Source organism: Gossypium raimondii, chromosome 2 (genome assembly GCF_025698545.1).
Source record: "Gossypium raimondii isolate GPD5lz chromosome 2, ASM2569854v1, whole genome shotgun sequence".
NCBI classification, from domain to species: Eukaryota; Viridiplantae; Streptophyta; class Magnoliopsida; order Malvales; family Malvaceae; genus Gossypium; species Gossypium raimondii.
This window is the reverse complement of record NC_068566.1, coordinates 46,916,412-46,937,989: the sequence shown is the minus strand read 5'-3', so window position 1 is coordinate 46,937,989 and position 21,578 is coordinate 46,916,412. Positions and strand designations below refer to the sequence as shown.

At 33.4% G+C, this 21,578-nt stretch overlaps 4 protein-coding genes across 4 annotated transcripts; 3 read left to right on the top strand and 1 right to left on the bottom strand.

The window, feature by feature from the left end:
* Positions 1-213: 213 nt before the first annotated feature.
* On the top strand, positions 214-7,452 carry LOC105789250 (protein transport protein SEC16B homolog). Its single transcript, XM_012616555.2, has 14 exons — positions 214-366; positions 523-2,465; positions 2,702-3,022; positions 3,287-3,406; positions 3,492-3,614; positions 3,741-3,896; positions 4,355-4,480; positions 4,592-4,726; positions 5,118-5,245; positions 5,326-5,434; positions 5,510-5,833; positions 5,910-6,059; positions 6,152-6,450; positions 6,650-7,452. The coding sequence occupies exons 2-14, from the start codon at positions 801-803 to the stop codon at positions 7,167-7,169; spliced, it is 4,176 nt and encodes a 1,391-aa protein (XP_012472009.1). The 5' UTR covers positions 214-366; positions 523-800; the 3' UTR covers positions 7,170-7,452.
* Positions 7,453-8,597: 1,145 nt separating this feature from the next.
* Positions 8,598-10,928, top strand: LOC128031887 (pentatricopeptide repeat-containing protein At1g63330-like). Its single transcript, XM_052627695.1, has 2 exons — positions 8,598-10,500; positions 10,743-10,928. The coding sequence occupies exon 1, from the start codon at positions 8,651-8,653 to the stop codon at positions 10,445-10,447; it is 1,797 nt and encodes a 598-aa protein (XP_052483655.1). The 5' UTR covers positions 8,598-8,650; the 3' UTR covers positions 10,448-10,500; positions 10,743-10,928.
* A 289-nt stretch (positions 10,929-11,217) lies between these two features.
* LOC105789252 (peroxisome biogenesis protein 19-2) lies at positions 11,218-13,627 on the top strand. Its single transcript, XM_052623221.1, is given in 6 exon segments — positions 11,218-11,332; positions 11,485-11,545; positions 11,748-11,841; positions 11,843-12,007; positions 12,474-12,790; positions 13,456-13,627. Coding segments are annotated over 6 exon segments (789 nt in total). The 3' UTR covers positions 13,493-13,627.
* A 934-nt stretch (positions 13,628-14,561) lies between these two features.
* Positions 14,562-17,957, bottom strand: LOC105789254 (probable pectinesterase 68). The gene is made up of 5 exons (XM_012616568.2): positions 17,629-17,957; positions 17,350-17,539; positions 16,325-16,531; positions 15,052-15,290; positions 14,562-14,885 (listed from the first exon to the last, which is right to left on the bottom strand). Exons 1-5 carry the CDS (start codon positions 17,919-17,921, stop codon positions 14,729-14,731), a joined length of 1,086 nt encoding a protein of 361 aa, XP_012472022.1. The 5' UTR covers positions 17,922-17,957; the 3' UTR covers positions 14,562-14,728.
* Positions 17,958-21,578: the final 3,621 nt, after the last annotated feature.

The following is a 21,578-nucleotide window of genomic DNA, read 5'->3' as shown; positions in this document are numbered from 1 at the left end:
AACAAGTCAATTAAGTCGGTTTTAACTGACTTTTGCTCACCCTTATATGCAAGGGTCTGATTGGAACAACACTTGACTTTGAGGATCCAATTGAAACCTATTGAAATTAAAGATCAATTTAACAATTTAATCCATAAATTGAGGATCTTCGTGCAGTTACCCCAATAATAATTAACACACTCCACATCTGAAAAAAGAAAAAGAAAAAAAAAACAAAAACAGGAAAAAAATAGTTTCCTACAAAAACAAAAAAAACAAAAACAACGTTTTCTCTCTTTGGCTTTGGCTGATACGAAATCGAGCTTTCTATTTTCTCTTCCCTTTTAAATTTTTTTGTTGTAACTACACATGTTTTCGCCTGAATTTGTAAGTAGTTTAATATGTTGTATTTCGATTTGATTATTTTTAATATTCATTAGGTTTCTCTTATTGTTTTTGAATTTAATGCGTTAAGTTTTTGTTTCAATTTATTTATTTATTCGGTTCTTTTTTGTAATTTGAAGTTGAATTTTATTGTATTAGGATTGCAGGGATCTCAAAATCCCTAGATCTTGCTGGTTCGTTTCGGATGTATTATCATCTGATTGAGGCGTTTAGCAATTGGATCTCGATGCCTACATAACAGTTTCCAGCTCGAATTGCGAAGATATTTCTTTATAATTACACTTTTCGTTAATTTTTTTCTTTATATTAAAGCCTTTTTTGTTTGTTTGTTTATTTTGATTTTGTTATTAGATCGTTAGGGTTTTCTTTGGCATTTTAGCTCGTTAGCGTTTTTTTTTTTCTTTCAATTTGGTTCGATGGCTTCGAATCCTCCATTCCAGGTGGAGGATCACACGGATGAAGATTTTTTTGATAAGTTAGTAGATGATGATGATGATGACAGTATGGGTCCCACTGTTCCTAAATTCACGGAGGGTATTGATTCCGATGATACTAAAGGCTTTTCCAATTTATCAATGGGAGAAGATTCCGGCGATGAAGAGGTTGATAGTCATGCTGTAAAGGAAAAAGATCCTGTGGATACAGGTCCAGCACAGGCCAATGTACCCGTAGTTAATGAGCCAAATGATTCATTGGGGTTTGATAATAGTGTGGTCGAAACGTCTGATCATCTCCTAGAAGGAGAACTGTCGGAGGCTGGATTCAATCAGGATTTAGGTGAGAATGTTGGATCTAAGAATTCTGGGGTTAAGGAAGTAGGATGGAATTCACTTTTTGCTGATTCTAACGAGAATGGGGTGCATGGGTTCGGTCATTATTCCGATTTTTTCAGTGATTTAGGGGAGAATCCCATAGGGGTTTTCCCTTCTGAAGCAGGTGAAATTGCAAAAACGAGTTTTGTAGATCATAATTCAGCTAGTACTTACCAGCAGTATCATGATGGCAGCCATGATCAAGTTTATGAAGCTTCTGCTGCAAATAATGGAAATGAGCAAGATTTGTATAGCATTGACTATTGGGAGAAAATGTATCCAGGGTGGAAGTATGATGCAAATTCAGGGCAGTGGTATCACGTGGACGGTTCAGGTGGTGATGGCAGTTGGAACACAGATGTGAAAGCGGAGGCTTCTTATTTGCAACAGACGGTTCAGTCTTTTGCGGGGACTATGACAACCTTAGAGCATGGTGCCATGGAGAATGTGGCAGATTGGAATCAGGTTTCACAAGTGAATAATGGTTATCCAGAACATATGATTTTTGACCCTCAATACCCTGGTTATTACTACGATTTAATTGCTCAACAATGGTTTGCACTTGACAGCTATAATGCCTCTGTTCAGTCAACTGTTCAAGATGATGGTCAGCAAAATCAAAATGGATTTGCTTCTACTGTTCAGAATTCTCAAACTGATAGTTCTAGTATGTATGGTGAACATGGACAAGGTGATAATTATGGGTCACTAGGCCTTGGAAGCCCTGGTGGACATCATAATTGGAGTGACTCCTATGGTACTTATAAAAGTCAAGGTTTCAATATGTGGCAGCCTGGGACTGCTGCCAATAGTGGGGCACTTTCAAGCTTTGATGCAAACAAGCAATCAGATACATCTTTTGGTTTGAATATGCCTGTGAACAACAATGCAAGTAACTTCCAGTCATCCTATAATTCTCTGCAGGAAGCTCAGTCTGTCAATAGTGCTAATCAGGTTCATACTGAGGCCAATGGGGTTACTGGGTTGCAAAGCTTTCTTCCTAGTGAAAACTTCAACAACCAGTTTATCCAGACAAATTTAAACCAAAATGAGCAAGTGAATTTCTCAAATGATTTCTATGGAAGCCAAAAATCTGTTAATGTTGCCCCGCAGCCGCTTCAGAGTAGCCAGCCGTTTCCTTATGCTTCCAACACAGGGAGATCGTCTGCTGGCCGTCCTCCACATGCACTTGTTAGTTTTGGGTTTGGTGGAAAACTCATTATAATGAAGGATGGTAGTCCTCTGCAAAACTCATCATTTGGTACCCAGGTTAGACTACTTTATAATATAATTTATTTTGTAGAAGCTGATGGAAGTAAGAAATAGTATGAAGTTGTGTCTCTTGTTCTAGTTTCCAGAAAATATATCTTTCTTGATTGAGGGTCTAAAGCATGGTTTTGTAGCCAGGGGATCCCTTATTGAGTTTTAAGTACCAAACATGATGCTCTTGCTGTAAATATTAATTATTCTAACTGCTAATGTTGTATGATTATGTTTATTTGAAGGATTCTGTGGGAGCCTATATTTCTGTTCTCAATATGTTGGAAGTTGTCAATTCAAACACAAGTGTTTCTGCTGCTGCACCAGCAGCCTGTGATTATTTTAATACTCTGTGCCAACAATCCTTCCCTGGTCCATTGGTTGGTGGAAATGTAAGCAATAAAGACTTGAGCAAATGGATTGATGACCGAATTGCCAGCTGTGAATCCCCTAACATGGACTACGGAAAAGGTGAAAATATGAGAATGCTTCTCTCATTGCTCAAAATAGCTTGTCAGCATTATGGAAAACTTCGGTCTCCTTTTGGCTCTGACACTCTATTGAAGGTAAATGCTTTTATTGTAATTTTAACCTTCTTTTTTTATTAACAATGAGGTTTCACTTGCCTTAAAAGTTTTCATTTTCGCTTTAATTGTATCTTGTAAAGATGCTTGTCCTTTTTCTTTTCATTCAATCTAATGGTCTTAGGCTTTCTTGCATACAACTCAAGAAATAGCTATTCCTTAAAAGTCAGACTGTTTTTGTTCTTCTCTGCTTTCTTTTGCGTGTTATATTGTATTTCATTCTTATTGGCATGCACCCATTTATAGGAGACTGATACTCCAGAATCAGCAGTTGCTAAACTCTTTGCATCTGCAAAGAGGAAGGACGCATCTTATGGTGCTCTTAGCCACTGCTTGCAGCTATTGCCTTCTGAAGGACAAGTTCGGGTATGCCATCAACTATACTTCACTCTTTTTATCATTACAAACTGCTTTGTCTTATTTTCTCAGTTATTTTTAATATATGTTATAGGCAACCGCAATTGAGGTGCAGAATCTTCTGGTTTCTGGTAGAAAGAAAGAGGCTCTACAGCGTGCACAAGAGGGTCAGTTGTGGGGACCTGCACTTGTTCTCGCGTCACAAGTTGGTGAACAGGTTTGTTTTTTTGTTCATTAAATTGTCTGTGACATATTCTTATTTTCATGTTGAGGAAGGTTTGACTGAAGCTGCAATCTCTCTTTTTTACCATTGGTTCTTGGCGGTGACTTTGGGTCATTGTAGTTCTACATTGATACTATTAAGCAAATGGCACTTCATCAGCTGGTAGCAGGGTCTCCTTTACGGACATTATGCCTGCTAATTGCAGGGCAACCGGCAGATGTTTTTTCCACAGGCTCCACAATTGATGGCATGGATTTGTCTCAACAGCATGCAGAGGTAATATATTGGTGCATGGAATTTAATTCTAATTGGTTATTTTTCAGGGAGGAAAATTTTCTACCAAAGAGGTATTAAGACAAATAAATGATCTGATTGTTTTTTGATTCTTCAATAAAAGACTTAAGAAAAAAATATGCCCGTGCGGTGAAGTGGTTACCCACAAGAAGAACGACATAGGTTAAAGGGATTGTTTTACACATACTTCTGATGCTTCTGTTCTTTGTATACCTTTTTGGAATGATCATGCAATGCTATTGGGAAGAAGTGTAAGTTAGTTGTGGAGAATTCATGCTTCATTCAGCCACTGCCTGTTAATTTTGTTTCATCTCAAATTTCATTTTACCACATGTTTCTTCTCATGTGACGTCCATATGTTTGAAGTCAAAGTAATAGGACTACTTTTGCTGTAACCTGTAAGCAGCTGAATTCCCTTGCTTCTCCTTTTTTATGGGCAGGTAAGGACTAATTTAATGCTTGATGATTGGGAAGAGAATTTGGCCGTAATAACTGCAAATAGAACCAAAGATGATGAGCTTGTAATTATCCATCTTGGAGATTGCCTGTGGAAGGAAAGGAGTGAGGTACATTATTGTCCATTCTAGCCTCATTTTCTCACTTTTGGATAGCACACTTACATATTTATTTATCCTTAATGTTTATAAAATGCCTCTTACTCGAGAGTTCTAATCCAGATAACGGCAGCACACGTCTGTTATTTAGTTGCGGAAGCAAACTTTGAGTCATATTCAGGTAGTGCTAGACTTTGTCTTATTGGAGCAGACCACTGGAAGTTTCCCCGAACCTATGCTAGTCCAGAGGCTATCCAGGTGCTCCTCAAGTTTTTTTGGTCCTTAATCATTGTGTTATTAACTATATGTTAAGCATGGTATTGGTACTTTAGCATGTTTACTAGAGTTTATCCCCCCCCCCTCCCTTTTATGACTGTTTTACTCTGTGTAGTTGAGGATGTTTTTTCCTAGTTGGGGAAATGTAAATGGAATATCAATCTTCAGTGTGCATTCTCTGCATCTCTCTCTCTTCGTGAAATTTGTATAATTTTTTAATTCTATGGTAAAGCCATCTCTTGTAACTGATTGTATATAATGCCAAAACCCAGCTTTTCAGATGGGCAAGGTTCTCAATTTTTAGTGTGTAATTTTTAAGACATCACCCTGTCACTTATGCCTTTCAAAATTTCTGTTCTTGTTTATTTCACAGAGGACAGAGTTATATGAATATTCAAAGGTGCTGGGGAACTCTCAGTTTGTCTTGCTACCATTTCAGCCATACAAACTTATTTATGCGCACATGCTGGCTGAAGTTGGAAAAGTTTCAGATTCATTAAAGTAAGCATGTTTAAGTTGTTTGCATTTGATTTCTGAACATACATTTCATTCAATTTGTTAACATAACAAGGCTAGTTCAGGTACTGTCAAGCCGTATTAAAATCTCTGAAAACTAGTCGAGTGCCTGAGGTAGAAACTTGGAAACATTTAGTTTTATCTCTTGAAGAGAGGATAAGAATCCATCAACAGGTAAGTTTTAGCTTCTCAGTTTACGCCTTCTCATCAATATCTTCTCTCTGTTCATATTGGGCTTTGCTTTTGCAGGGGGGATATGCTACGAACTTGGCTCCAGTAAAATTAGTTGGTAAGTTGCTAAACTTTTTTGATAGCACTGCGCATCGAGTTGTGGGGGGTCTACCACCACCTCCTACATCAGCATCAAATGGAAATTCTCAAGGTAATGACCATTTCAACCAACAAACCGGGCCAAGAGTCTCAGCTAGCCAATCAACAATGGCTATGTCATCTTTGATGCCCTCATCTTCAATGGAACCTATAAATGATTGGGAGGGTAGGGGGGCTGATGGTAAAATGACAATGCATAATAGAAGTGTTTCAGAACCAGACATTGGCAGAACAACAAGACAGGTTTACAGCTACCTTCACTTGAAAATATATTTGCTATTAGCTGCTTGTGCATCTTATTGATATTTAATGGGATCAGGTTGATTCATCAAAGGAAACAGGACCATCCAATGAACAAGGCAAACAATCAGTCTCACCAGGGGCATCTCGCTTTTCTCGTTTTAGTTTTGGCTCACAGCTTTTCCAGAAAACTTTTGGGTTAGTCTTAAGACCTCGCCCTGATAAACAGGTAATTCCTTTTACCTACTGTCAAACTAGATGGATAACCACTCCTGATATATAAATTGTTTGATTTAATTTAATTTGCATCGTTATCTGAAGGCTAAGCTGGGTGAAAAGAACAAATTCTACTATGATGAAAAACTTAAGAGATGGGTGGAGGAAGGCGCTGAACCTCTGGCCAAAGAACCAGCCTTGCCACCACCTCCAACCACTGCTTCATTCCAGAATGGAACATCTGATTACAACTTGAACTCTGCATTGAAGAGTGAAAGTTCTCCCCCTAATGGAAGCCCAAAATTCCGAAATCCAACCCCAATAGAACATGCTTCTGGGATCCCTCCCATTCCTACAAGCTCCAATCAATTCTCAGCTCGTGGACGGATGGGTGTTCGAGCAAGGTACTTCTAAAGTTTTACTTTTTAGCAATGCCCATTATTTCATTTGAATGATGCTATGGAACAAACTTGGTGGAAAATAGGCTAAAAGGGAAATGGATGTCAAAAGTATGATAAGGTAGTAAATGCAGTATTTCAATAGACCTGGCTAATATTTACGTTTTTCGTTTGATTTCCCTATGCCATTATGATCTCTCGACAGGTACGTGGACACTTTCAACAAAGGAGGTGGTGGCCAAGCGAATTTATTTCAGTCACCTGCTGTTTCCTCCGTTAAACCTGCTGCTGCCGCAAATGCAAAGTTCTTTATTCCCATGCCCATATCAACAACAATGAGCGAACAATCAATGGAGGCAATTACTGAAAATGCACAAGAAGAGAATGCTACTAACAATAATCCCAGCACTCCCACTTCCACTTCTAGTGTCAATGACTTTTGTCAATCTCCCAGACCTCTGCCGGCGGTGACTAGGCCAAGGTTCCCAAGCATGGATAACATCCCTCAAGAAGTCTTTACGACAAATGCCAATGCCTATCCATCACCACACTCACGACGAACAGTCTCGTGGAGTGGAGGCAACTTTGATGATCCATTAAGTCCTCCTAGTAAACCCGAAATAAGACCTTCAGGAGAAGCACCGGGAAAACCTCCACCATTGTTCATGCCTGGTCCAGCTAATGGTAGTTTTGGAGATGAACAACTACATGAGGTGGAACTTTGACCTGAAGATTCGTCGACGATGTAAATATCAAAAAGTTTTGTTCCTTGGATCTGAATACGATATTTCCGAGCATATACAACAATGGCAGCATGCACCAGTATTAACTTTTTAACCCTCTTTACCGTCCCCCTTTTTCAGCATTTGTATTTTGATATTTTTGAGGTAATTTTCTTAGGTTTCATTTGGTTGGTAAATTTTTGGATAGAAAGGGAAACAAGAAACAGATAGCAAAAGAAACAAAAGCATGAAATCAATCAAATGGAGTCTTATTTAATTGTATTAATAGGGGTTATTTTTTACATGTATTTACGGCTGGATATTTATATTTGTTTTTGGTTACTAAAAAGAAACAAATGCCTTAGAGTAGGCATCATTTGTACAGCATTTGTTCATTTGTTGAAGAATGGAAATATTGTGTTGAGGACAAAGCAATATGACACAAATATTATATTATATTATATAGTTTTAAATATCAAAATGCTACCCATACATGGATTTTATTTTACAACCAAAAATAACTTCAATGTACATACTTCTTGGAATAAGCCTTTTTTAGTACATTAACACTATTGGTCAAAGAATATTCAAAAATAAAATATAAGAAGCATTACTTTTTGAAATTTTGTGATAAATGAAATGAAATGTGTGTATTCTTCTTCAAATTTTTATATAAAAGATGTAAAAATATAATTTTTAAAAGATATAAATGGATAAGGGTATATTCGAAACTATATATGAATTAGGATTTAATGTACAATTGTACACATGAAATTTTGATTTTACCCAATTTTGTAAATTATTAACACAATTATTGATGTAACATCATTTTATGTTTATATATTAAATACATAAATAATTATATTTATCCAATATAAAAATAAATTGATGTATTTATTTCTCTAAATGTATATGGTTAAATCAAAATTAAAGTTTTAAGTATACATTTAAATTATAATTAAAGTTTCATGTGTATAACTACACCAAATTAAAGTTCATGTATATAATTGTAAATTAAATCAAAATTTGTGTATAATTTTGAGATTTATCCCAAAGAATAAAAATATCCCCATAATAATATAGTTTATTTTGTAAAACAATGATTAAGTTAAATTTTAAAAATATAAAAATATCTTCATAATAATAATATAATTTACTATGTAAAAAAATTATTTAATCATTACCTAAAAGAATTCCGAAGAATCCTTAATTTTAACTAATATCTAATTTTACGCTCACAAATTAAAAAGTTAACTTATATAGGCTTATTAGGGTTAAAAATTAAATAGGGACTTACATAAATAAAGTACCATAGTTTAGGGGCTTTTCCAAAATTTTAGCCAATAGAAAAATTTGGAATTTGGAGCTGAATTTAAAAATAGTTTAGGGGCTTATTCAAAAGTTCAGGAACCAAACCACTATCACCCCCCCCCCAAAAGCCAAAAGCTGCCGACCCTCAAATTGGTAGCCGCAAAATCCCCTCCATGATAATGAAGTGGAAGCTGCACAAAACTGTTCTTCCTCGTTTTCATCAAATCGGTAACCATTATTCACTTCTTCATATAAAAACCAACTCCTCCTCCTCCTCCTCCTCTTCTTCTTTTAATGGCGTATACAGCACCACAAATTCATCCGAGAAAGGAAATAGAAAAAAGTATGAGTTTCATAACATTGTTGATGCCCTTACTTTGTTTAATAAAATGACCCATGCTTCTCCCAAGCCATGTATTGTTGAATTCAACAAACTATTAGGTTCTATTGTGGGAATGAAACATTATGCCATTGTTGTTTCTCTTTGTAAACAAATGGAATTGTTGGGGATAAGACATGATGTTTATACTCTTAATATTTTGATGAATTGTTTCTGTCTTTCGAATTGTGTCAGTTTCGGGTTTTCGGTTTTAGGGAAAATGTTGAAGCTTGGTTATAGATTGAATTTAGTTACTTACTCTACTTTGATTAAAGGGTTTTGTACTCAAGGTAAAGTTGGTCAAGCTGGTAAGTTGTTTGATGAGATGGTTTTAATGGGGTTTCGACCGGATTTGTATTTATATACGATAATGGTTAATGGATATTGTAAAATGGGTAATAGCGATGGCGCTGTTAGAATGTTGAGGGAGATGAAAGAAAGGGGTTTCAGGCTTGATTTAGTGGCGTATACATCTGTTATAGATTGCCTTTTTAAGACTAAGTATATATCAGAGGCTTTGGACATTGTGGATGAAATGAAGGGCAAAGGTATTCAACTGGATGTTGTTACTTACAGTTCGTTAATTCGAGCGATGTGTAGTTTGGGAAATTGGAGTGAGGTGAAGAGATTACTCAATGAAATGGAGAGTAACGATTTGAAACTGAATGTTGTGACTTTTAATATATTGGTTGGTGGATTTTGTAAAGAAGGGAAAATTTCTGAGGCTTTAGGTGTGGTTGCAATGATGACTCGTAAAGGGGTTTGGCCTAATGTTATTACGTATAGTGAATTGATAAACATGTATTGTTTGCAGGGTGAATTGGATGAGGCTAGAAAGGTTTTTGATTCGATGGTTAACCTTGGATGTGAACGTAATGTATTTAGTTACAATATCATGATCAATGGATATTGTAAAACTAACAAGATAGAGGAAGCGCTAAAGCTCTTTCATGAAATGACTCAGAAAGGACCGGCTCCCGACGTTGCTACGTACACTAGTCTTATGCGTTGCATGTTCCAAGTAGGGAGGCTTTCAGATGCAGAAGAACTCTTCGAGAATATGCGTGCTTGTGGTCAAGTTCCAAATCATATTACTTACTCAGTTTTGCTAGATGGTTTATGCAAACGTGGTCAAATTGATGTGGCATTAGAACTATTTCATGCAGTGCAAAACAATGAGTTAGAACCCTATATTTTCCACTATAATATCCTACTTGATGGCTTGATCGAAGCCAAGCATTTCGAAGCTGCAACAAGACTCTTTTCACACGTCTTTGCTATTGGTTTAAAGCCTAGTCTGCCGACATATAACATAATGATCAAGGGACTTTGCAATGAAGGACTACCTGAAAAAGCATATGATCTTTTCAGGAAGATGGAAGAAGATGATTGTTTTCCAAATAACATCTCTTACAATATTACAATTCGGGGTTTCCTTCAAAGAAATGACATGTCTAAAGCTATGAAAATTCTTCATGAAATGGTAGATAAAGGATTTTCTGCTGATTCATTAACAGTAGTCAAGTTAGTGACTCTATTGGCAGTGACTGAAGAAGATCAACCAACTTATGAGATAAGGCAGGCATTGTGAAGATTGTCAAACAATAAAGAGGAAGTTCCACAGTGAATATGAACGTTTACTAGGTATGCAACGTATCTTTTATGTTTCTATTACTTTCATTCTTTTGCATTCTTCAGGTAATGTTAACATTATTGAGCCAATTTTTATTGTTATTTTACTAGAGCTTCTTAATGAAATGGTAGGAGCTGCATCATTGAAATGCTTAAGTATAAGCTAATGTACCTGTCCCAAAACCCGAGTTTTATTGTTATCTCTAGCTAGTTGTAACCTTAGTAACAATGAACCACCCTTTATTTGAATTTAGCTTGTTGAAGTGAATCAGAAAGGGAAAATGAAGCAAAAGTACAAAAACAATGCAAAAAAAGCTCAAAAAAGATTCATTCACAGCCGAATTGGTAAATAATGATCAAGATTTAACAATACAAATAACCAAGTATAGTTCAATGTTTTTACTCCACCTGCTATATAGGTTTTCTATAGTTTTTATATCTAAATTTCAGTTTACCGAGCGACTAAAGCCAGAATGAAGGCACCCAACACAGTCAACCTCTTGCTTTGAGAAACACAGTTCAAGTAGGCCAACCTGCGCACATGAAATTCGAAAAGCCATCATTTTAAAGGAATGTAAATTTGATGCCAAGATAAAGATTAAGTGGAATAGAGAGGTAACCGCCTGCAATCACTGAATATCATTTTCACAATGTCAGAGCAGCTTGTGAACCATGTTTTTTTTGTGTATTTGGTGGTGACTCTTCTCAACAATATCAACAAGGTTTTCCATGAGTTTAGAATTTCGTTGGTATCCTTGGCGACCAGGAAGCAGACTATTCCTGTTGGTCGCTCAATCTTTGCAACATGCTTCTCAACTTCCTGGATTTTCACTTGAAGTTACTGGTGATAATTTCTGACCTTAAGGCAAATGAAGGCTGCTTGAGCTCAACCTGATGATATATAGACCTACTTCATGGTACTATGATTCTCTGTCTTTAATCTTTGTTTTAATTGTTTTTCTTAAACCTCTGAAGTTTGAACCCTTTTTATCTCAGATGCTTTGGATGATTTCCAGAATCTCAACCTTACCCCTCGTCCTCAAAGGTCTCTTTACATGTACTTTTATATGTCTACATATTTATCCTATATTTTTTTTATTTTTCTCTCAATATCCCTTTTTGATTCAAGTCCAATTTTTTCCCCCAAGCTAAAATCCATTTCTTCTATTTCCCCCCTCAAAAGCTATATATTTTAGTGTTTGTGAAATTTCTGCCAAATATGTAACTTTATATTTGGTGTGCAGGAGGAGATGATGAAGAGAAAAGCAAGAATCTGATACTTTGCCTAGTTTTCAAAGGTTAGGAATTGGATTACCTGACTTGAAGTGCAAGAAAAAGGGAAAGCAAAAGGTTTTCAAGGGAGTCTCATATTGCAGAAGCTCTTCATAAACTGAGAGAACAGACCAGAGAAGCTGTAAAAGGATTGGCACCAATGTCGAAACTTGGCGGATATGATCTCAGTAAGGATGCAATGATGGAGGATTGGTTCAAGCAGTTTGAGGAGCTTGCCGGGTCTCAGGTATATTTACTTGAATGTTTTCTTTTTTCCTTTCAAGGCCTTGTTTATCGCAATTATAATTCAGATTTTTGCTGTAGGTGTAATTTCACATTTCCGGTATTTTCATCCATTAACCTTTTTCTACTTTAGTTCCATCTCAAACTTTCAAACTTGTTGGGGGGATGGGGTTAGTTTTTGATCAGATCAATTCAGGTTTTAAAATTTACCGATCATTTTGATTCCGTGTCAATTTCTAGTCCGATCATTTTGGGTTTGGGTCAATTTTAGGTTCTAGTCATTTTGGGTTTGGGTTTGAGTTTGAGGCTCGGGTTTTTTTCCCGACAGGTTAAATATATGCACGTTAATGTTTTGCTTTAAAATACATTGTTAGCCTGTTTTAGTGTGTTATCAATTGAGACAGGTTTTAGGTTTCATTAGTAGCACATGCTAGGGAATACGTTCTTAATTATTCCTTCATTTTGACCAGGACATGGAATCGATTGTAGAGACTGTGATGCAAAAACTTTTTTCCAAAGAGATTCTTCATGGACCGATGAAGGAAATCGAAGAAAGATACCCACAGTGGTTAGATGAGCACAAAACCAGTTTGAGCAAAGAAGAACACGAACGATACTCCCTCCAATACGAGCTGATAAAGGAACTTAATGGAGTTTATGAAAATGATCCTCGTAACTTCACCTGGATCGTTGACCTCATGCAGAAAATGCAAGAATGTGGCCAGCCACCAAATGATATCCTGCAAGATCTTGCTCCTGAATTCGGTTTATGGAATCTTGACTAGCTGTAAGTTCCCTTTCTTTTGAAGCAGTCTAATAATGGAAATAAAAGAACATTCATTTTCAATGTTCTAGTTTTGTCCAATCTACTAGCCAATGTCTTCCCGAGCTATGGCACAAATTTTAAATGGTTAAAGTACGTAGGAGGTCTCTGTATTATGGGGACTGGATCAATTTAGTCCCTATACTATTAAAAAAAATCAATTAAGTCCAAATTGTAATAGAATTAACATTTACTATATAAAAATATCTTGAAAATTATTTTTCTCAATTGCAATTTAATTACAAACAAAAGATTTCATTTAAAGAACCATAAAAGAATTTAAAATATTAGTTCTATTCCAATTTAGCCCCTATTTGATTATTTTTAATAATACAGAGCTAAATTGATCCATTTAATAATAGGACTAATTTGATATAGTCTTTATGATACAAGGATTTCTTAGGTACTTTCATCGATTTTAAATTGGTCCTAGACTTCAAATTCGTATTCTCGAAAGTATCAATATCATATTGGTGTTAATTTAGGTGTTAAATGTTAGCTTGAATTTGATGTTGATTTAGGTGTTAAATGTTAGCTTGAATCTGATGTTGAACATATTTAAAACACTTGTATCAATTTTTAATCAGGTATATCTATCGTTGTGGTAACAAACAGTTATACTCTTGCAGATCCCCAGAGATGGTGGATTCACAGCAGAAACGTTGAGGCAATTTCCTAATGCAGATTATGTGTGCTTTATATTTCCATAGATTGAGGGAATAAAAGAAATGTAGATTTCCTTTTTAACTTCCAAGTAATTTGATCCTTGTAAACTCAATGTTCAAGCATAGTTTTTTTTTTTTTTTTTTTTGTCAAGCTTATATATGGTTATTGTGAAAGATGTTCATTAGCCCAAGGTTCAATTGTGCTCTTTAGGTGATTCTTTAAAATAAAATAAAAGGTCTAATCATGGTTTTAGCCCTCCTACTATACTGGAAATTGAAATTTAATCTTTCTATTTTAATTTGGTATAAATGGGTTTCTTTTATAAAACTTTTATAATGATTGTTAAAGTGAAATGCAATTTTTAAAATTTATTATTGATTGTACATGTTACATGATTGACTAAAATTTTGTGTAGTCTTTGTATGATCAAAGAACAATAAGAAGAGGTAAATTGCACCAAACATTTTCAAACAATGACTCACATTCTTTTAAATTTTAAAATATTTTAATTACATCTTCAAACTTTAAAGTTATATCAATCAAAGCGTTTCATTTCTAAAACCGTTAGTTTCATCGTTAAGTGACACATAAAATCTTGTGTTAATTTAAAATTTTAAAAAATTAAACCTTAAAGTTAAAAAATTAAAAGAAAAAAAAGCAAAACAGTGAAACTTTGGTGCAATTCACTCAATACAAGGTTTGTTTTTATTTTAGTTTAATTTTTAATTTTAAGTTATGCCACATAAGATCTAAAGTGTCACTTAATGGTGAAATTAATTGTTTTAGTAGCAAAAGGACTTGATTGATATAACCGTCAAAGTTAGGGATGTAACTAGAACATTTTAAAGTTTAAGAACCATTTTAAAATGTGAGTCATAGTTTGAGGATGCTTGGTGCAATTTATTGAAAAAAAATTAACTTCACCTCATAATCTCAATGAAAAGTGGAAACAACTATATTATCAATTTGGATGTATTAATAATATTACAAAAAGTAGAAAGGTCAAATTATTTCAAATTAGCCTAATAGAGGGACTAACATCGCAATTAGACCAAAATAAAAACATCGGTTTCTTTCTAAAGATAAAATGTATTAAATCTTAAAGAATGAGTTGAATGAGAAATGGTACATTGTGTTCATTACAATATATGCAAAAAAAAAAAATGAAATGAATCAATGAAATTTGCAAAAGAAATAGAATAAATTAGACTATGGTGAATGTTGTGAGTGTTGGGGCTAAGCATCCCATGGTGCTATCCAATGCCTCCCATTGACAAAACTTTTGGCTAAAAATCGATGGGCTGTCCCAAAATCTAGTTCCTTGGCCCTTCCTACTCCACCAACAGCGGCAGCTCCGGGTCCCCAACATTTATATACTCCAAAAAACACTGTCCTATAAATCAAAGGGAACAACGGTTTTGAGTTGAATTGATTTGGATTAAATTAATTTGAGCTTGAATTTCAATTTACATATTGAGATCATTTTCAAGTTCAGATCAGTTTGAGTCTAGATCATTCATGTACATATAAGAATTCATAGGAAAGAAAAGGGGACATACTTATTCTGGTTGTTAACATGGTCCCAGTCGTCCCAACCGCCTTGAGCAACGAGATTGTCAAAGTAGGTGTAAGAATAGACAATCCTGGAGTATTGACCCATGGCTCGACCGACATAAAGTGGGCCAGTACCCGTCACTGTGCAGTTTACAAAAGCAAACCCGCTTTTCTCATCTGGTGATTTCCTGTCATGGGCTGCTATGGATCCAAATCTCGTAGCTATGGAGTGTAATTCACATTCCTGTAAAACATTCCATTTCTCACAATTTTATTTTAGTCTCGTATTGCAAGTAATAATATTTAAACCCTAAACTAAAAATTAAAAAAAAAAATCTTGAGCTAAAGGCATAAAATTTTTTATTAAGAAGGCTTAAATTGAATTATAATTTTTTGTGAAGGGGTAAAAAAGTAATTTAACCATTTAAACGAAGGAAGGACCAAAGCCAATTCATGACCCCTTTGGATTCAACCTAGTATGAGTAGACCTCTCAATTCATATCTGAACTCAAAAGCTTGATTGGATTAATCTGAATCTTAACTCGACTTATCATAATTTGACTATAAATAGTCAACAAATTGAACTCATTCCATTCGTATTTTAAAATAATCTCGAACTCAAATGATAAAACCCTAAAATATCTCAATTAAGATCTAAATGTTCCAAAATCGAATAACAAAACTCAAAATTATCCAAATCTAAAAACTTAATTGATAAACTCTAATTACTCAAACGTAAAATATTTCTTACCCCAAATAGCAGAAAAACAAAACAACTCAAAATAAATTAAAATTTTTAAAATTTAAAATGAACAACTTTCTGACATAGAAAAGATCTTTTCCTTTTCCTTTTGGTTTTTTAAAGCTTTTATGGATAAGAGAGTCAGATTGGCCCTACACTATAATAATAAATAATAAATAATAGGTTAAAATACTCCATAAGTCCCTATACTTTTCAAAAATTTAGAATTGTCTTTGTGATTTTATTTTTAAAAACTTAGCCCTCCACTTTTCATTTTTAAAATTCAAGTTTAATTGCTAACATTGTTAAAAATTATCTAATTAAATTTATTGGTATGACATTTTAAAATTAAAAACACTCGGTAGCTAAAATAATTTTAACAACATTAACAACTCGACTTAAATTTTTAAATCTGAAAAGTAGAGTAACTGAGTTATTAAAATAAAAAGTACAACGATTAAATTTTAAATTTACAAAATGTATAGAGACTTATGACATATTTTACCCTAAATAATAAAAATAGTATTTGTTCTTACTTTGTACATGGAACGGCCATTCCCGAAGATGAAGTCGATGGAACCCTCAATATAACATTGCTTGAAATAATGACGTCCGGCATCGTCGCAAAGAGTGTCTTGTGCACCGTAGAATCCACACCCCGAGAAATATGCCTTGTCACCAGAAATACGGAACGCCACAGCTTGCCACCCTTGCATTCCCGGCTTCGGAGCCGGTGCTGTATTCTGCATGATTTAATGCATTGTAACCTTTTCTCTCTATCATTACAAATTTAGACGATGAGTTACTAGGGTTTGAATTCTAGCTACATCGGCTATATTATATATATATATATATTATAATACGGTATTAATGCATTGAGGGTGTATAATTTTATAATTTTATGCCGAGCTAATAAACTAGATGAGGTCGCATAATCAACAATCTTCTAAGTTTGATGGGTTATCATCATAACCATTAATAAAGCATAGAATTATACACACGAAGCTTATTTGCAACATTAAGAAGAGAAATGTTTCTCTTATTAGTCAAATTATAGTTTTGGTCCTTCTAATATGTTCAAATTTAAGATCTAATCCTTATACTTTAATCTAACATAATTTGATATTTGCTTTTCTAATATCATTAGTTAATCTAAATAGTTAACCTTGCTTCCTATTCTAGTTTTAAAAAAAAGGGGTTAAATCACTTTTGGGGACTAAATTTGGTAATTATTTCCACATTGAGACTTGGATTTTCTTTTGTCAAAATTAATCCCTAGACTTGATAATTGTTCTCACTTTGGGGCCTAAACACTTTTTTGGTCAAAGTTAATCCCTGATATTTCCTTAAAAATCCTAAAGTTTAGACCCCTAATGTGGGAACAATTGTCAAATTCAGGCCCCAATATGAGAATAATTATCGAATTTAGGAATTAACTTAAACAAAAAAAAGTTCAAGCCTCAGTACAATAATATTTAGCTATTTAAACACAAACTTATAGCAAATTAAAATATTAAATTCTCAATACCAAAATCATAATTTAACCTTTCTTTATATTTACCTTGAAGCTAATATTTCTAGCAGAGAAATAATTAGCATACACAGTAACGGAAGCCGTTTGATAAGTACGCAACTGTTGACCATTAGACCCTCGGTCACAAGCTCTGTCGTGCCACTCAATAAACGTCGTCTCTCTACCGGCACCTTGAAACGTTATGTATGGCTTCGTCGCCGGCACCACCACCTTCTCTCTGCCATCACCACCACACATTATTCTTAAAGTGCTTTAATATCTATTACTACATAAAAAACAAAAAACAAAAAGAAACAAAATTATTACATGTATTGTCCAGGGCTGATTAAGATCATAACATTCTTTCTATTATTCTCCGGTACAGCATCAACGGCATCTTGTACTGACCGGAACTGACCCGACCCGTTAACATCAACGGTAATCAACCGGTGACCAATGGGTCCAATCCATTTATGGTGATGCCTCGTTGTATTAGTATTATTACAAGAAGAACCATTTGCTGTTGCCACCACTAACGGCGGCGTTGCAAGACATAAGCAAAAACATACGTAAAACAATAATAAAAAGGAACTGAAACAAGATGAAGATGAAAACTCCATTAAAATAGAGCATTAAGCAAACAAAAAAAAACTGGGATTTTCTTTTTCATGATTATAGATTTGGTTTTCATGGTATTTATATTGTACCACAAATTGAGTTTAATTTTTAATAATAAATTTTTTGGGTGTTTGCAACGGTCATTTTTTTTGTTCCCTCCTTATGGTGTTCTTGGCTGTATTATACGTAAATTTGTGGGGTTGGATTTGCATTATCTACCAACGAATATAATTTCTTAGTATATGTTTCTGAATTTTTTTTTGTCATTTTCCGACAGAGATTTGCTTGTTGTTTATTTATTAAAAAATTCGGAATGTGTTAGATTTTTTTTAGTACTAACTACAAAGGCTGATTGAGTTTTAACTTGATTGGTGCGGGTATTGTTGCTAATGTATGAGGACATGAGTTTGAGTGCGTTAAAACGCACTATCCTCTTATTTATGGATTGGAGAAGGGCTATTGGTAGTTCTAGATATTATGTCAAAAATAATAGATATGATCATAATCTATAATGAGCTTATTCAAAAAAAAAGAGAGAGTATCTAATTATATACATAACACTATATTATTATCTTTATATTGTAATTTGATAAAATTTTTATATAACGTGACATATGATTGATGAAAAATAAGTATATATATGTTAAATTGATAAATATTGATTAAAATTACCAACAACGATTATGATTGGATTAGGATCTTTAAATTGCAAAAGTAGGAGAACTGAATTTTAGCTTATTAAGTATATGAACTAAATTTAAAATTCTGTGAAAGATATTTTAACATCTTTATATATACATATATATTGGTCTAATTGTGAATTTCATCTCTTTATTTTACGAAAATTGAGAAGTTAGTCTAATTGGGTAAACCTATTAATCTTTCTTTGTAGTGTTGTCCTTGCTAATTATTAGTGTTAAATTACGATTTTGATCGCTCTACTATTTTCAGATCCCATTCTTTAATTTGACATAATTTGGTTCATATATTTTTATAATGTCATTAATTAGTTTAAAAGCTAGCATGATTTTTTTCTTAAAACATCCCTTTTAGTTTATCGTGCTGAAATGAAATTTTTGTTTAGTGTTGCTGGAGTAGGTGTTTTAAGAAAAATCATGTCAGATATTTTAACCGAAATAGTTAAAAGATGTTAGCTATTTAAATTAACTAATGATATTATTTAAAGATTAAATTATACTAAATTAAAGTATAATGACTGTATCTCAAATTTAAAAATAATAGAGAAATCAGAATCAGAATTTAACCAAATTATCAACAGATGGGCTAAAAGGAAACTCCTTTTCTACCAAAGCTAGGAATATCTTAGTAAATCTCTCTCTATGTAAATGTCTCATTTCATGTCACTTTTACGTTTTATAAAAATTATTTTTTTAATCTTCATGATTATTTTTTTTAATAATGTTATTTTTAAAATTCAAATTTAGGGTGGGTTCAGATGGGTAGTGTGCTTACTTACAGTTAATGTACAAACAGTGATAAGACAAAAAATAAGCTAAACATATCTTACCGTTCATCCAAACCCACCCTTAAATCTTTTCTTAAAGTTACAATATATTTCACCACAACATTCAACCATGCTGAATTTAAAGGTTTTGATAATGGTAGAAGAATACTGAATGGACTAGACATGGCTAAAATGTCTGTTTTCTAAAAGTGAAACTAAGAATTTTGGCCAATTTGGCCCCTAAAAAAACACACATTGGTCCCTACCGGGATCCACTTGTATTTCTTTTGAACGTTGGGACTACAAAAAAACATTTTCACCATTACGGCTACAGACAAAATTGCCCAGACTCTGGTACATATATATATATATATATATATATATGTTTTTTTTTCCTTCTTAATTTTACGACGAAAATAAATAAATAAATTCTAGATTTATTAAAAAGTTGCAACACCAAAAAGAGGTCTTTGATTATGAATTATGATGATGCTGATGATTGGGTTGATTATTGGTTTGGGACCTACTAAAAAAGATGCTATAGTGTATATATATATATATACTCTTTTTAACGTTGATTTGCAAACAACATGGTGAGTGGTGACAGGTTTTGCCCTAAAATCATGGCTTTTGTGGATATATCGAGGGAATATATTACATATAATCTAGTGCTGATGTTTTCTTTTTAATTTCCCACATTGCTTAGACTTTTGGTCTCCCATTGATAATCACACTTTCGTTAGGGTAAGCTGCATTCATGGTGAATATTAAATTATTAATAAATTTAAGTTTTTATTATTTATTTAAGTAATTGAGTTGTTAAAATTATTATTGTAGTTTTTTTCAATTGAAAGTTTTTATTTCACTTTTCTTTTATAGTTCAGTTTTTTTTATGAAACAACTTTGAAGTCATGAATTTGCGAATCAAAATCAAAATAACTTTCTTCTCTAATATTTAACTTTTGACCGTCAAATCAACTTAGATCTAATGTATGCTATTTTACTCATTGATGGGTATTGATTTACCGTACTAGTTATAGAATCGTTACTTGAAGCTCATTAACTGAACTTTTAAAAAAAATTTAACAACCTAGTGACTTAAATAAAAACTTTCGAATGATTTAGTCGCTTAAATGAAAACTTTCAAATAGTTTAGTGATCATTTTGAACTTTTTGAAATTGAGTGACCAAAATGTAAATTTGCTAATAGTTTAGCAACTTTGGGCATAGTTTACCCATACTATTATTAAAAGTATTGATTGAGTTGATCATCAGGTAACACGATACTAATTTAATTGAAAAATATTAAAAATTTTCAAGTTTTTGGTATAAGTGTTGTGTTTTCATCCATTTTACAATTCGATGCCAATTCTGTTCGAGCTGTGGGTGGTATTTAAGTAAAATCATCTAAACAATATCGACTCTAAAATTCAAACTTAGTCCAAATGCTTAAAGAAGAAGTCCACTTTCACTTCTTTCAACCATTTGTTAGTTCAAAAAATTTCAACTTTAATACTTATATAATATATTATGCAATTAACAATGTTTTTATAATTTACACTATTATTTAAGTGTATGATCGGGTTAGTTTCACGAGCCAATTCAACACCAATTTGATCAATGAAAAACCAAAAACCAAGCTTTATGCAATTAATAAATAGTAAGGGATATTTTATATTTCCATATATCTTTATATAAAATTTATAAGAAAATACTTTAAATTAAAAAAAAAACATGCGAATGATAGAGCCTGAATCTAAATCCTTAAGCATCTATAGTAATATATAATATTATAATGTAAATATTTAAATAATAAATATCAAATTAAAAATAATATAATTTCTTTTAAAAAATCAAAAAATTAATATGGGTGGACTTAAAGTGGACTTCGTTTAGTTATTTACAAATATGAGCAATTTGGGGCAAACTTTTAAACCCTTATTTCGGGCCAAATTGAGCTTAAGCGAGTATAAAATATATTTGTTAGACCTTTACCCCTTAGACATGCTCTTCAGGAATCCACTGGAGATACTCCTTGAAAATATCCCTAAGAGCAACCCTTTGCAACCACTCTTCGATCACACAATCAAATGGGTCTCATACATTAACTGTTATTTCTGATACTAATTGTCATGTCCCATTTAAAGTGATTGACATCATGTCCAATCGCCACCCTACCTAAGTCTATAGTGAC